General features: G+C 46.9%; 7 protein-coding genes across 7 annotated transcripts; 3 read left to right on the plus strand and 4 right to left on the minus strand.

Annotated features, from left to right (window-relative positions):
• Positions 1-367: 367 nt before the first annotated feature.
• On the plus strand, positions 368-2373 carry V2V93DRAFT_363533 (Isochorismatase-like protein). The gene is made up of 2 exons (XM_066908626.1): positions 368-969; positions 1033-2373. Exons 1-2 carry the CDS (start codon positions 449-451, stop codon positions 2273-2275), a joined length of 1764 nt encoding a protein of 587 aa, XP_066768934.1. The 5' UTR covers positions 368-448; the 3' UTR covers positions 2276-2373.
• On the minus strand, positions 2330-3163 carry V2V93DRAFT_363534 (uncharacterized protein). Its single transcript, XM_066908627.1, has one exon. The coding sequence runs from the start codon at positions 3129-3131 to the stop codon at positions 2571-2573; it is 561 nt and encodes a 186-aa protein (XP_066768935.1). The 5' UTR covers positions 3132-3163; the 3' UTR covers positions 2330-2570.
• Positions 3137-6295, minus strand: V2V93DRAFT_363535 (fungal-specific transcription factor domain-containing protein; the record flags this gene model as incomplete). Its single annotated transcript, XM_066908628.1, has 3 exons — positions 5645-6295; positions 5031-5592; positions 3137-4979 (listed from the first exon to the last, which is right to left on the minus strand). Coding segments are annotated over exons 1-3 (2938 nt in total), but the record flags the coding sequence as incomplete, so codon positions are not given.
• Positions 6296-6673: 378 nt separating this feature from the next.
• Positions 6674-8143, minus strand: V2V93DRAFT_383962 (Endonuclease/exonuclease/phosphatase; the record flags this gene model as incomplete). Its single annotated transcript, XM_066912209.1, has 2 exons — positions 7370-8143; positions 6674-7310 (listed from the first exon to the last, which is right to left on the minus strand). The coding sequence occupies exons 1-2, from the start codon at positions 7762-7764 to the stop codon at positions 6674-6676; spliced, it is 1032 nt and encodes a 343-aa protein (XP_066768937.1). The 5' UTR covers positions 7765-8143.
• Positions 8144-8340: 197 nt separating this feature from the next.
• Positions 8341-10435, plus strand: V2V93DRAFT_363538 (L-Aspartase-like protein). The gene is made up of 3 exons (XM_066908629.1): positions 8341-8604; positions 8663-8791; positions 9005-10435. Exons 2-3 carry the CDS (start codon positions 8678-8680, stop codon positions 10394-10396), a joined length of 1506 nt encoding a protein of 501 aa, XP_066768938.1. The 5' UTR covers positions 8341-8604; positions 8663-8677; the 3' UTR covers positions 10397-10435.
• Positions 10436-10549: 114 nt separating this feature from the next.
• On the plus strand, positions 10550-12886 carry V2V93DRAFT_363542 (SacI homology domain-containing protein). The gene is made up of 3 exons (XM_066908630.1): positions 10550-11163; positions 11225-11330; positions 11386-12886. Exons 1-3 carry the CDS (start codon positions 10807-10809, stop codon positions 12711-12713), a joined length of 1791 nt encoding a protein of 596 aa, XP_066768939.1. The 5' UTR covers positions 10550-10806; the 3' UTR covers positions 12714-12886.
• Positions 12694-15053, minus strand: V2V93DRAFT_403025 (Pescadillo N-terminus-domain-containing protein). The gene is made up of 2 exons (XM_066912613.1): positions 14811-15053; positions 12694-14740 (listed from the first exon to the last, which is right to left on the minus strand). Exons 1-2 carry the CDS (start codon positions 14906-14908, stop codon positions 12892-12894), a joined length of 1947 nt encoding a protein of 648 aa, XP_066768940.1. The 5' UTR covers positions 14909-15053; the 3' UTR covers positions 12694-12891.
• Between the last annotated feature and the right edge of the window lie 61 nt (positions 15054-15114).

A 15114-nucleotide genomic window follows, 5' to 3' on the forward strand; every position in this document is an offset into this window, starting at 1 on the left:
ATAAAGTTTGGCCAATAAATGTGCCTGGTGAAATTTGGGCTGTGCCTTGCTCTGGAAAGATTATAGTTTAGAGATCAGGGGCTCTTTTCGATGATTATACATATCCACATGCCTCCGGTAACTGCATAAATGCACAGCCTGCGTGTACACTGATAAGGATTATTATTCACTCTCTTGATATGAGAGTAAAGTGGTGGTTTTGCCAAGAGCACGATAATAGATAAATAAATCAAAGTATGAATAGTCAATGCAAATTAGTCTGACAACTATAAAAGTTAAGGGCAATCATCTGGGCTCAAATTGACGTGCGTTAGTCCTGAGTCGTCGCCAATCTCGAACACAGAACTCAATACTCTATCTTTCCTCTCTTTATAATCTCACCTTCCACTAAACCTCACCTCTCCCTCTTATCCAGTCATTAGCAGACATAGACTGAACAATAGTAATCATGGCATTTACTGCTCCACTATCCATACCATCCGCAAAACCTGCGCCGTTTCCGCTACCTCCCGCGCGAACAGCACTTATTATTATCGACATGCAACGCGACTTCGTGCTCCCGACAGGATACGGAGCAATTCAATGCCCTTCCGCCGAGGTATTTGCTCAAGTTTCTGGACTAATAGTGCCCTGTCTAGATGCTCTTCGCGCCTCGCGCAAGCTAGGAATGACTATAGTGCACACTCGCGAGGGACACGTGCCTGACTTGTCTGATTGTCCTCCTACCAAGACCGATCGCCAACGCGGAGCCAATACTCGGCATTTCCTCACCATCGGCGAAGAAGGTCCTATGGGTAGATTGCTAGTGAGAGGCGCATATGGACACGATATTGTTGATGAGTTAAAACCGCGAAAGGATGAGGTCGTGCTGGACAAGCCTGGCAAGGGCTCTTTCTTTAACACCGACCTTCATGAAATTCTCGCTGCTAGAGGTGTCACTCATATCCTTTTCGCCGGAGTCACTGCTGAGTACGTATATTTTCTTCTTCTTCTTCCAGCAATAGATGTACACATGAAAGCTAACAATCGCAGGTGCTGTGTTGCGTCGACCTTCCGCGAGGCAAACGACCACGGATTCGAATGCTGCGTCTTGACAGACTGCACAGGCGGTTTCAACGCCGCCATTGTTGCTGCAACTATGGATATGTTTTGTGCTTACGATGGTCTGCTTGGATACTCTTCGACTTCGAAAGCAATCACCGCTGTCGCTGAGCAGGCTCCAGCTGGCGCGCTTGCCATGGTCGAACCTATCGAGAGCGAACTGACCGTCGCTGCTCTTCACAAGAAGTATCTAGCCGGTGGAAGCGTATCTTCGACATTGTCTTCCCTTAAAATAGAGGTTTCTGCCTCGGCGACCGAAGCCGCTGCTGCGCTTGACAAGACTAGCACGGTTGACATTGACGGTACTCGCGATCTGTCGTTACTTTTTGGCGTACCATTCGTGACTACCAGCGAATTCGCCGACTCTGCACTTGTAATCAGACAAATGATAAATCAAGGCGCAGTATACCTCGGAACCGTGTCATGCGCAGCGACTGCCGTGTCGTCGGGAGCCGCCACTTTTGCTCTGTCGACTACCTGCAGCGCCACGACAAAGAAGAACGTCTCTGCATATACGGTAACCAAATCCTCGCTTTCAACATCAGGCACAACTCTAGCAAGCCCAACTTTCAACACAATCACAATATATGCACCTACCCTTCTTGACGCTCGTACGCTGTGGTCTACAATCGTGCGTCTAGAAGCAGACACCTTCACGGATGCAGCCGCAATGCAGCATTTCAGAGAACGTGCAATCGTCTGGGTCGACTACCGCGGCTTTGAAAACGGCGGTGTACGCTATGCAATCTATAATAACGCATCAGAACCGTCATTCCTTGAAAAAGTTGGGACCATATTCTCAAAATCACTTCCCGGAAGAAAAGTTGATGCAGAATGCGTTTCGTCCTCGTTCGCTTCGGCAGCTAAACTTGCCTCGTGCGCCGAATCAGTGCGAACTCTCGAGTCAACTCCTGATTCTTCAATCTCAGCTCTTGATACAATTAAAAATATGCACGCTTTATCTCTCGCTGCTTCGTTATTCACAAAGGCTTTTGACTCTGGGATCGAGTCTCCTGATGTCCTTGTAGCGCCTTTAGCTGATGATGTCCTTGTCGCTGTGGAGGCTGTAGGTGGATGTGCTGCAGTTGTTGGACAAGACCTTGTGCTCATTGGCGCAAAGGGTCTGGATAGTAGAGTTTTGGATATCGGTGTTCTGGTTGAGAAAGCATTGTAGATAGATTGTATGTGAATGTATATTTGCTGATGGTTTCGATGTAATGCAATGTTATAACTTAGACAAAAAGCATTTATTATTATATTATTCTTGTATCGTTATAAATCAGGTTACTTTTTATATCCTTTCCTTCCAAATAAAACCTCAAATAAATAAACAAATTTCAAAGATGAAACAAATTTCAATGAAAACAAACAAACAAAAAAAATAAATAAAAAGAAAATTAAGAATATGTCAACGCCTAGATTAAAAACGAAGAACTTGGAAGAATGGTTTTTTTGGATCGATTGATATCTCACATCCAGTCTGAATCTTCACCGTCGCCGCCACCATCAACTCCCTCATCTTCTTTCCTTTTCACACTCTCACCACTCTCCCCACTTTCACCGGTACCAGAACTTTCACTAGTTTTCTTCTCACTAGGTTTCCGCTCATCATTCTTATTTCCATTCTCAGCAACGCTTCCGACGCTTCCGCCGCTATCCCGATACTGCGGTGACTCACTCAGCGGCTGCTTTGCGGCCTCCATCCACGGATGTGAAATCATATGCGTATTGAAAAACTCAAGGTTATCAAGCTCGTCAACACCAGTACTAGCGTGCTGATCAATCACATGACTGCGCCCATCGGTTACTAGTGACGTGAAAAAAATGTCACTCTCGTTAGAGTGGTGCGACATCGCCGGACCAGAAAATTGCTGACGAGGCGGCATGGCGCGTGGCTGTAGTACTTGTGGCGCGAGATGTGACGGGTGCAAAACGGGACCGTGAGCACTAGGCAAAATTACAGGGTGATCAGAGGTAAAGTCGACAGATGACGCGCTAAAAAGCTCCTGGCTCGAGCGATGCATTGTCATAGAAGGCTGCTGCTGTTGCTGTTGCTGTTGCTGTTGCTGTTGCTGATGTTGTTGTTGCTGCTGCTGCCGCTGCATATGGAGCTGCTGCTGGAGTTGCTGAAGGTGATGTAATGGATGCTGAGATGCCGGTGTAGGTGGTATGGGAGGAATGACTTGCTGCATCGAGATAGGTAACTGCTGCATTACTCGCTGCTGCTGAGATGATTGATGTTGTGATTGTGACTGCAACATCTGTTGTTGCTGAACGGAACTCGAATACTGGAACGCCATAGACTGACCAGATATAGCTGGCTGATGCATTTGAGATTGCGACTGCGCCAACTTCTGCTGCATATGAGCACCTCCATTCGCGGTGTGCAACGAGGACATATACTCAGTCAGGTTAGACGATTCAGCATGGCTTGCGGTAGCAGCCGATGCCATTGCAGCAAGTTCACCATTATCATGGCCACTAGTAGTGGCGGGTTGTTTTGAATTCTTTTTTCCAAGCTCGTTCTTCAAAAGGTATTTACATTCTTCAATCCACAGAATTGCGTGTTGAAGAAACTCAGCACCTCGAACATTTACTTTCAGAGTCCATTGATATTCTGTAAGTTTATCAGAGCACGCGGTTCTCTCCGCCTCAGACGGTGCCGTAAGTAATAGCATCACACCAAACGTAGCAATAACAGCGAAATTATTTTTCGCTGCAGCATACCAAAATGTCTGGATATGTTCTTGCTTTAGACTATTAACAAACTCAACTGCAGACACAAACTCTGAGAATGCAGATCGATACACTAGCATGTAAATTTCGCTCAACGCTGGAGAAGCATTTCGATCGATACGGCGGAATGCGCGCAAGATAGGTCTAAATAAGGCAATTTGAGCAGCATGATAGGCAAGATGTAAGTTTCCGCTAGCGCTCAACTCTCCAAGAGTGATATTCTCCATGCGAAGACAATCAGGTAAATGTTCAAGCCAATCCTTCAATCTGATCTGTAGTGGGCGTGCCTTTGCCAGGATACCCTTGATTCTATCCTCATCGGACTTTGCAACACGAGTAGGCTCATCAGTAGGTTCGAATTCGGCATCGGGATTGTTGACGGCTACAGCTTCGAGGTCGTCGTTAAACAAGTCAAGCATACTCCGCGCGCTATGAAACTGATCCATAATATCACTCAAGATCATCGTCAAACTAACAAGCTGCATAAACATGATCTTGCCTGTCTCGCGATTGACTATACCAGTAGTTTCATCTTTTGAGTTTGCAAACATGGCATCGAATTCATCGTCATCGTCAGCACTCGGATTCGCACTGGCTCCTGTAGCAAGCAGCACACCATCATCGTCGGGAAAATTTTCGTCTACTAGTGCACTAACGGTCCAATTTATCTTGTGAATCTTGGATGGCCGTCCAAAAGTTAATGCCATCCATTTATCTTGAATATAAAGACCCCATGCAAGGCGTTTGCGCAATCCACGTTCCCATTCCGGAATTCCCCACATTGTCGGGTCCATATGTAAACCGACTTCTTGCGCTATGGCAACAACTTCTCCAAGCATCGCCCAAGAATGACTTGGTCGCGTAACCTGATTTCTAAATGTCTGATGCTGAAGAAGTAGGATACCAGCTTGAACCGTCGACAGGGTCGGACGATCGATTTCGCGGTACAAGTTGATCTGAGCAAGAGCTTCGAGCGCAGATTGCGGAGGTCGAGGAAATGGAACGAGATCAGCGTCATAGGTCCACCAATTTATAGCAAACACATAAAGACCCGCAAGTAAAGAAGGGGACAACTCTGACGGATTTCTGTAGTATTTTTCTAAAAACTCTTCTTTGTGCAAAATCGGAAGAGAAGTGTGTACCTGGTGTTATTTTTGTTAGTTCAATCCTAATAATTAGACAACAAAACGTACGATTTTAAAATATAGACCAACCAACTGTCTTCCAAATTTTCCAATTATATCTTGAATCTTGCGCACTTCTACCAGATTTCCACCAATAGTATCATCACGTCCACTAGGATTCGGATGACCGGTTCTAAACAGATTCTCACTCTCAAAGACAACAAAGGAAACTTGTCCATGGCCAGTATTGATGGGTTTGTAATCGTCTGTCGTGCCGACCCGGTGATTAGCTCTGTTCTGCACACGTCTGATCTGTCGTTTCGTGAGAAAATCAGGACCGACAGCAGGCAAGGATGCTCTATCACGGCTGTCAAATCCATAATAATCCATTATTATAGGATCGTGCTCGGCAGACGTGCCAACATATGAGATATACCGACGACATTGTAATCCCAACGTATTCTTGAGGAGAGTGTCCGGCATAAAGTCGTAATCAGGGAACGGAGAGTCTGGAGTCGATGCTGAGAGAGCAGCAGCTGAAGAAGTACCGGTGCCTCCAGAAGGTTGAGTGGGAGTGACTACTGTCTGGTCTGCACCCGGAGTAGCGGAACTAGCCTTGCGAGATGAGGTCCTATTCGATATTAACACAAGAGAAAATTTAAGAAGTCATCAAAATAGCATACCTCTGCACACGAGTTCGTTTCGTGGATACAGTCGTCGAGTCGTCTTTATCATGCGAAAGATTGAGCACGCCAGACATGCTTTGAAAAGATGGCGTCGGATTCTGAGCTTGCGATGGCGATTGACCGATTTCAGGAGTAACCACCTCGTCTTTTTCGACTTTCTCTTTGTCCTTCTCATCATCATCCTTTTCGGCAGTAGCAGGCTGAGTCGAGGCTTGCACAGGTTTGGAGGAGTCGCCGTTGGTCTCGCTGGCAGAGCCCTGCTGCTGAGTCTTTGCATTATTCACGCTGTTGGCAGGGGCTGCCGCGGAAGCATTAGCAGCACCACTGGCGCTGCCGCTGCCACGTCTTTGGCGCTTCCTCGGCGCCGGATTCTCGCTAAAGACGCATTCGTAGTTGTGGAATCGGCATAGAAAACAGACGCTATCGTTTTCAGAGAAGACGCAGCGGGACTTGCGCCGTCGACAGCTGTCGCAGGGCCTGTCTGGCCGCTTGAGCCCGGTTTTGCTGTGGGTTGTCTGCACGACAAACATGCCTCAGACCAATATACGTGCACAGCGCAGACTCTAAAAGAAGAGAACAGCAAACTAGAAGAAGAGAGGCAGAAAAAAGGCAGGAGTGCGGAGAATTGTTGTTAGTGAGCAAGGTTTAAGTCTCGCCTGCAGCACGCTTCCGAGGCCCTAGCCCTGGAAGCATTGGAAGCCCTGGAAGCCAGGGAAGAAATAAAACTGCAAAGAAAATTGCAGTGCACTCTGCTGTTCTTTTTAGATTAGCTACTATTTTCATCAATCCTATTATTTACAGCTATTTGCCTCTGCTTCTTGACATGATTCATTGTCGCGCAGTGGCGCAAAGAATGGCAGAGGCTGCGCGCTATGGGCAGCTGCCAGCAACGCGCCGCGATTACCAACCGCTTATTACGCATGTGTGTCTATTTCTGTATTTGCTGACTCTATCCCACAATTTGAAATATATGAATTCACTTTTCAAGCCTTATTTCTCTACATATCGGTCAATGCTACGCATATTTTAGGCACCACAAGAGCTAACGACAACATCTGACAGTACCGGTCGGTGGTCGCTGGCATGGTACTCGCCGTCAAAGAAGTTCTCCTCGACACGGTAAGTCAACGCGTCCCATCCGCCGTTGTTGCCGCCCATGATAAAGTCAATCCTTCCAAAGGCATCACTGTCGCCAGCCTCGTAGAAACCAGTAAATGTAGCATGGTGACCGGAGCGGTATAGGGGAGGCGTAGCCAAGAGCAGATCTTCAAAGACAAACGAATCCGACAGGTCAGAGGCATAGTCCGAGGTGAATGTAGAGTTCATAGTCAACATGTCACTCACTCCAGTGACGATCTCGTAGCCCCCAGTGTCAGTACCAGACGAGTGTGAATTGAAGTCCCCGAAAAGCAACACGGGACCGGAGGAGTTAGCTGCCTCGTAGGCACCGGCGTAGCGAATCATCGACGCTGCGTATTCACGCGCATCTTCGGATTTGTCGTCCCAGTGAGTACACATGGCTGTCACTGTGTTACCGCTAGCCGCGGTAGTGAACCTTCCAATTGTGACAATACGCGTCGAGCCAGCGCCGAGGTATTTCGAGGGCTCGTAGGGCGTCTCACTAAGCCAAAGATACTTTTCAGAAACCAAATTCAGTGCAGAGCTGCAATAGTCAGACCAATATAAGAAAATAAGGAGAAAAGAAAGGAAAAGAATACGCACGACTTGTAGAAGATGGCAGAGTACTCTCCAGCAGTCTTGCCGTCGTCACGACCAACACCAATATACTCGTACCCGTCAAGCATGCCGGCAAGATCCTGCACCTGACGAACCTTTGCCTCCTGTACGCAAAGAACGACGGGCTGGTGGAACATGACCTGAGCAACGACCGACAAGCGGCGAGTTGACCAAGGCTGTTCGGCATAAAGAGAGTAGTAGCTCATCTCGGAGTCGGCAGGAACGGTGTCATTCAAGCCAGAGATCGTAGTAGCTACGGAGATGGAATTGGGAATAGCATCATTTCGCAAGTTATATGACTGAACGCGAAGAGTATCGTTGACACATACGGCAGATGCGGCCACAGAGAATGCCAGGACGGCAGCAAACCTATTCAACATTGCAAGCAGAGATGATGAAGACGAAGAAGATGATAATTCAAGTTTATAGTCGATTGGAAGAGCTCAAAGAGAGATAAGAAGCAGAAGCAAAAACAGAGACAGAGACAGAAACAGAAACAGAATAGTAGCTGATTATAAGCAGATTAACTGCTGCTGGAGCTAGTAACACCAGTCCCAATGCTAGTTCGAGGGCAGTCAGAACGTGGACAGCGGCGCTCACGAGGATTGGCCACGGCGAGCTAAAGCCAGGCGGCCAAGACATATGCTGAAGAAAAACATACTGAATAAACACATGCCGAGCAATGCAGCCTCTAGAAAGATAACAAATTTTCTAATAAGGAATTCTAAGTAGTATTTTATAAGTCAGTCGAGTTCTATGAGTAGACTACTGAGCTACAAAAAGAGTAATAAACGGGGCAAAACCCTATCAAACACGTGCGCTTTTCAAAAAAATAATCCAGCCGCATTACATAACCACTAGAGTAATAGAGTATTATATAAGCAGTGAATCAGCACGTGCCCCGATATCCGACGCGACCCGAAGGCAGACCTTTGCTGATATTTTTATTTCCCGCCAGAACACTTCAAATGAAATTGTATTACTACAAATTGAGTATTAATATTTGAAGAATACAATTGATAGTCAGATCTTCGAAATAACAACACTGGTGTTGTTGACAGAGCCAGTCCAGGCCTTTGCTGCGTGTGCCCTGTCTAAAACCGAAAAGTTCCCGGAACGCAGCCCGCGACTTTCTCCATCTTTCTCTTTTTGCTCAGCCTGCTCTTCCTGCTCCGCTCCTCTCCTCCTTTCTTCTCTCCTACAAACCGTCGACCTTCCTTGTGTGTTTCTCTTATTAAGCCAATTGCCTCCTCCGAATCATAGCTAACCCTCGCTAAGTCTCCACAGTCCGCAATGTCCGCCGTCGCTCGTGTCCTGCGTCGCCACACCCGTCCCGCCGTCGCCATGCGCTCCATCGCGCGCCCGGTAGCTTCATCCCGCTCGTTTTCGGCCACTGCCGCCTTCTGGGTACGTTTACACCTCTTGCTTACCTCAATCGCCTCTCTTGCTTCATCGCTGCTATGGAAAGCACTCATCGAACGTTGTAGTACATTGAGCCGCTGTTAAGCCGAAGCACGTGACCTGTTCATTGCCTCAGCGCGCGCCCCGCAATTTACTCGTTCTCTCCATCAGCGCACTTATCATATTGCTCCATCATCTGCTAATACCGTCTCCATGCAGGCTCACCGTACAGAGACCGACGCTTTTGGACCCATTGAGGTCGAGTCCTCGCGCTACTGGGGTGCTCAGACCCAGCGATCGAAGCAAAACTTCGACATCGGCGGCCCGACTGAGCATATGCCCCTTCCCGTCGTGCATGCCTTTGGCATTCTCAAGAAGGCCGCTGCCGAAGTCAATCTCCGATACGGCCTTGAGCCTGAGATTGCAGAGGCAATCAAGACCGCCGCTCAGGAGGTGGCCGATGGAAAGCTTGATGATCATTTCCCGCTCGTCGTCTTCCAGACGGGTTCCGGTACTCAGAGCAACATGAACGCCAACGAGGTCATCTCCAACCGCGCAATTGAGCTCCTTGGCGGCGAATTGGGATCAAAGAAGCCTGTCCATCCTAACGACCACGTCAATCGCTCGCAGTCGTCCAACGACACCTTTCCTACCGTCATGCACATCGCCGCCGTGCTCGAAATCACTCAGCGTCTTCTTCCCGCCCTTACCGATCTCCACGCCGAGTTCCAGAAGAAGGTTGAGGAGTTTGACCACATCATCAAGATTGGCCGAACCCATCTCCAGGACGCTACCCCTCTCACTCTTGGCCAGGAGTTCTCCGGTTATGCCACTCAGCTCGAGTACGGCATCGACCGCGTCAAGTCTACCCTCCCGCGCCTGCGCCTGCTTGCTCAGGGTGGTACCGCGGTCGGCACTGGTCTCAACACCAAGAAGGGCTTTGACGTCGCCATTGCCGATGAGGTCACTAAGCTCACCGGCGAACAGTTCTACACCGCTCCCAACAAGTTCGAGGCTCTTGCCGCCCACGACGCCATTGTCGAGGCCTCTGGTTCTCTTAACACTCTCGCTGCCTCGCTCTTTAAGATTGCCCAGGATATCCGTTATCTTGGATCAGGCCCTCGCTGTGGATACGGCGAGCTCTCGCTCCCCGAGAACGAGCCTGGCTCGTCAATCATGCCTGGCAAAGTCAACCCGACTCAGAACGAAGCTCTCACCATGGTCTGCGCCCAGGTCTTTGGTAACCATACCGCAATCACCGTTGCTGGTGCCTCGGGTCAGTTTGAGCTTAACGTCTTCAAGCCTGTCTTGATCCGCAACTTGCTCTCTTCCGTTCGTCTGCTTGCCGACGGATGCAACTCCTTCAATGCGCACTGTGTTCAGGGCATCAAGGCCAACGAGGGTCGTATCAGCCAGCTTATGAACGAGTCGCTTATGCTTGTTACCGCTCTCAACCCCAAGATCGGCTACGATATGGCTTCCAAGGTGGCAAAGAACGCACACAAGAAGGGTCTTACTCTCAAGCAGTCGTGCCTTGAGCTCGGCGCTCTTTCAGAGGAGGACTTTGAGATCTGGGTCAGACCTGAGAAAATGATTGGACCTTCGGATTAAATTGTTGTCATTTATTTAAACAATAAAGTATGAATCATTGTTGTTGCTGTTTCCATATAAAATTTAAGTAATAAGTACAAAGAAGTACAAACCCCGCGCCAAGCCTGTAGACACTGTAAATCAACCAACGCGGCTGCAATCCGCGACGACCAAAGCAACTATTTTGCAATTGACGACCATATCCGCATTCTTATGGCAAGAAAGTGATCAATCTTTAGGCCCACGATATCCATAGCTCTATTCAAATTGTAGGACGATATGTCGGCTCCACTGTATGTCTCGTCGTACCTGTCGTCGACGGAAGTTCAGTTTATCAACAACCTCACTTCTCCGCCTACTGTTCTTCATATTACAAAACCAACGGGTGAAATCACCGTCACGAAAAGTATCATTGGTTTTACGCAGGTTTTATGACATTGGAATCTAATCAGAATCGCGCAGACGAAAGAGACACCGACAAGTTCGCGACTTTTGGCCAATCATTACCTGGAATCCTGGGCCTGGTCCACCTCCGTTTCGGAAAATATATAATTGTTATTACCAAGGCTGAAAAAATCGGTCTTCTCAAGGGCCACGTTATCTACCGAATTGCGGACTTCGAATTTGTTGCTTTGCAACATGGCGTCTCTAGAGATAAAGACGAGGCTGCGTATCTCGCTTTGTTGAAACGAGGTGTTAGAGCTGGACCGATGTATTTTAGCTATACCTGGGACCTTACGAATTCCATGCAGCGTCAGAGTACTCAAGATATACCATTGTGGGAAAAGGTGTGTATTTTCTTTTTATAATATTTCTCTCTATCTAAGCTCGCCGTGCTAATTTATTCAGGCTGATGATCGCTTCTTTTGGAATAAGTTTGCCGTCTCATCGTTAATCGAACATGCGAAAACTGACCCTGCAATCTCTCATTTTATTCTTCCAGTCGTTTTTGGGTGTATGTATCTATGCCTTTTTTAGTCATTGACTCGCCACGCTGACTCTGATCGCAGACATCAACCTGACAAAAACATCTTTGAAATCGTCAAGTTTTACCTTCGCGCTGATTTCACGCCGTTCACGCTTCAGAGCTGGCACTCGCTATTTTTCCCGTGGTATCGATTCACATGGCAATGTATCAAACTTTAATGAAACTGAGCAACTTGTGATTCTCGACGAGTCTCCATCATATACCACATACTCGTTTGTTCAGACGCGTGGGAGCGTTCCCGTTTACTGGGCAGAAATTAACAACTTGCGATATAAGCCCAAGCTTCGAATTTTTGATACTGCTTTTGAATCCGCCAAACTCCACTTTGATAGTCAGAAGGGCATCTACGGTCGCAACTATTGCGTCAACCTCGTCAACCAGGCTGGCCATGAGCTGCCCGTAAAATCGGCTTTCGAAAGCGCAATCGCCAAGCTTGATGATCCTGAAGTTATTTACATCTACTTCGACTTCCATCATGAATGCAAAGGAATGAGGTGGCACCGTGTCCAGCTTCTGATCGACAAACTTGTCGAACTTGGCGCAGATAATATGGGCTGGTTCCAGTCTGCCGATCTACCGGAAAAGAATACATCTCAGATAATACGGATTCAGAATGGCGTTGTTCGTACAAATTGTATGGATTGTCTTGACCGCACTAATGTCGTGCAGTCGACTCTTGCCGGATGGACTCTGCAGCAGCAGTTGATTGACGCGCGGATCCTGCAGCCTGCGGAACGCTGGGAGGAGGATATTTCGTTTGTTTCAATATTCAGAAACATTTGGGCCGATAACGCCGATTATATCAGTAAAGCATATTCAGGTACTGGGGCTTTGAAAACCGATTTCACTCGTACAGGCAAGCGTACAAAGCAAGGCGCTCTTCAAGATTTAAGGAACTCAATTGAACGATACGCTAAGAATAATTTTTTTGATGGACCCAGACAGGATGCTTATGACCTGTTTCTTGGAAATCATCTTCCATATGAAGTTAATGAGCCGCCTTTCCGCGATCATAGACCTCTTCTTGTGCAGTCCATGCCATTTGTGGCGTACGGGTCGATTTTGATGATCCTTGCCGCTTTGTTCCTTCCGCGTGCTAACGATACGCATTTATCTATTCAACTGTTTATTTTACTGTGGTTGGTAATATTGAGTTATGCTTTGTATTTCATTTCAAAACATGGACTTGCATATGTCAATTGGCCTCGTCTGGTTCAACTAGATTATGTCGGAGAGCAAGAAGTTGTACATGCTGGTACCGGAAAGATAAAAGGATGGGTCATGTCTGAGAAAACGAAGATCGAGAGCAGGATTAGAGGTCTTGAGGAGGGTAAGAAAAGAACTGAGTAGACATGTTCCTAGAGTTGATACTCTCTTTTGTCATCTAACTTGTCATTTGGAGTGAATTTTAATCTTTATATAGAGCATTTCATATAGAAGAGATTACACAACATCAGCTTTATCGAGATAAATCTATATTAAAATAGAGAAAATGAAAAACGAAAAATAAACTTTTAAATGCCACAAACTACTTCTTTCCTTTGTTGTTCTTCTTTCCCTTGCCGCTTTTCTTCTTATCGGCCTCATTTAAATTCGACAAAGGCTTAACTTTCTCAATCTTTCGTCTCTTGCTCTTCAAAACTTCCTTTCTTTGCTCCTTCTTGTTGATACCGTACTGCATCTGGTTATATAATTTCTTTTGCTTATTTGACATCATGATCTTGCGCAATTCCTTTTCTTCTCTAGCTTGCTTCTCAGCAGCAGACTGCTTGACTGGTTCTGAGCGTTTACGTTTCTTATTTGTGGACGACGAAGTTGCGCTACTTGAGAAGGAAATGCCCTTAGCTTCAGATTCGAGCTCTCGCTGATGTGCTAAAGCTTCATCTTCTTCTTCGTCCCCGCTGTCGTCATCGTCGACAGTAACAGGAACAGCGACATCCTCTTCTACTTCCTCGTCGTCGTCGTCGTTGTCCACGTCCATTTCTCCATCAACACTCTCTTCGTCCCCTTCATCCTCGTCGTCCTCTTCGTAGTTCTCAGGGTCATAACCGCCGACGTCTCCCCAAGGAGACAAATGAGGCGGTAAAGTAGCACCTACTGCGTACTCATCAACAGGCATCAAACGTCCTTTATTAAGAGAATCAAACACCCACTGAGGCTGAACATATATCCGACCAGGCACTCGAGTTGAGAGTGCAGGCCGATCACAAATCTGATGAGTAACGCCCTTGACAAGATCATCAATCTCAATCTTCCGTTCTGCAACGACTCCCTCGTCGTCGTCTTCTGCATAAAGATCCAATGCTGCTTCAGAAACAACACGTCCCCCAAGAGACAAGATTGTAAATTCCAGGATGTCAAGAGGCACCTCCCGGCCAACGTAGATTGTGAACGGAGCCATCAAATTCTTTAACGCATCTTCAGCGCTAATTTCGTCTGGCTGTGGTAAAATATCCGAGATATTCGCTTCGGTAGATGGAATAGCTATGAATTCATCGAGTTTTGCTTCTTCTGCCGCGTCAGTGTCATCATAGACAGCTTCATCCTCATCATGCTGAGTGGTTGTGATTGCATCGGAAATAGTCTTTGCACGCGCAGCCATGTCTGATTCGGTGATGGCTTTCGAAGATTCAGTGGTAGTTGACCCTCGCGCAACCAATAGCTCTTTTTCTCTCTTGCTTTCCAAAATATAAGCAGATAGTCCACCAACGCCTTGCTCTTTTGCGCTGTCGATCTTGGGAGGATACACTAAACCAGCGTCTATGTACAGTTTAAAAAGAACGAACTGCAATAAAGTAACATAGAATTCAAGGAATGTGAGCATGATACGGAAATCAATATCTGCTGGAATATTTTGCGGAAATTTGAAGGGTACTAGCCAAACAACTTCTTGCCCTTTGATTTCGGCCTCATAGTACACGCCCTTTATACTGACAAACACCTTTCGAAGTGCTCGCTCTCGGGCAACGTATGCCATCCACTGATTACAGAGTCTTTCAGCATCGGCAGTGACTTTTGCTGAGACGCGGTCTGTGGCAGGCATAGCTGCAAACAAAAAGAGCATACTAAGCGCATCATCAAGATCTCTAATTGCGTCTAAAAATGTCGGATATCGCTCCTTGATAATGCGATCAAGAGTATATCGCGGTCTGTTATCGTCCAGTTTTTTTGCATCCGAAACTTCTCCGCGACCGAGTGCGCGAGAGAGCTTGCGCGCAAAAATCTTGTGCTCGCGAAATTTCTGAATGACTGGCTCATGAAGCAGATACTGGATGTCCTTGGTATAGTAGAACGTGGTAGGCGCAGTTGAACCTTTGTTGGCTTTTTTAGCAGAACGCGGGGCACGAGGATAGATTCCTTTGAAAATGCAGATCCGTCTGTAAAATGTAATGTTAGCTTCATGACTTTGGTTTCTATTTTCTGCAGAAAGATATTGTATAAAAATACCTGAAATCCGCAAGTGAAAGCTGCAACTTCTTCACGGCCTGCGTGCGGGTAATAAAGTTTTTAGCTGCACCAGCCTGATGTCTTTTCTTGATTCTCATTTTTAGCTGTGTAAGTCTGAATCAGCACCTTATGAAAAGTAAATGAGAAGATTAGACAAGAGTAGTTGGGAATCTGAAATTTTTTTGGTTGGGACTTTCGCTCTCGCAAAATTATTTTCCTGCAACTCACAAACAACTACTCATTTATGCAGGGGTGCTGTATTTGATGACCCAAAATATCACATCCCAAAGAACTTTGACCTCGG

This window comes from Kockiozyma suomiensis (assembly GCF_038497685.1).
Source record: "Kockiozyma suomiensis strain NRRL Y-17356 unplaced genomic scaffold V2V93scaffold_1, whole genome shotgun sequence".
NCBI lineage: Eukaryota > Fungi > Ascomycota > Lipomycetes > Lipomycetales > Lipomycetaceae > Kockiozyma > Kockiozyma suomiensis.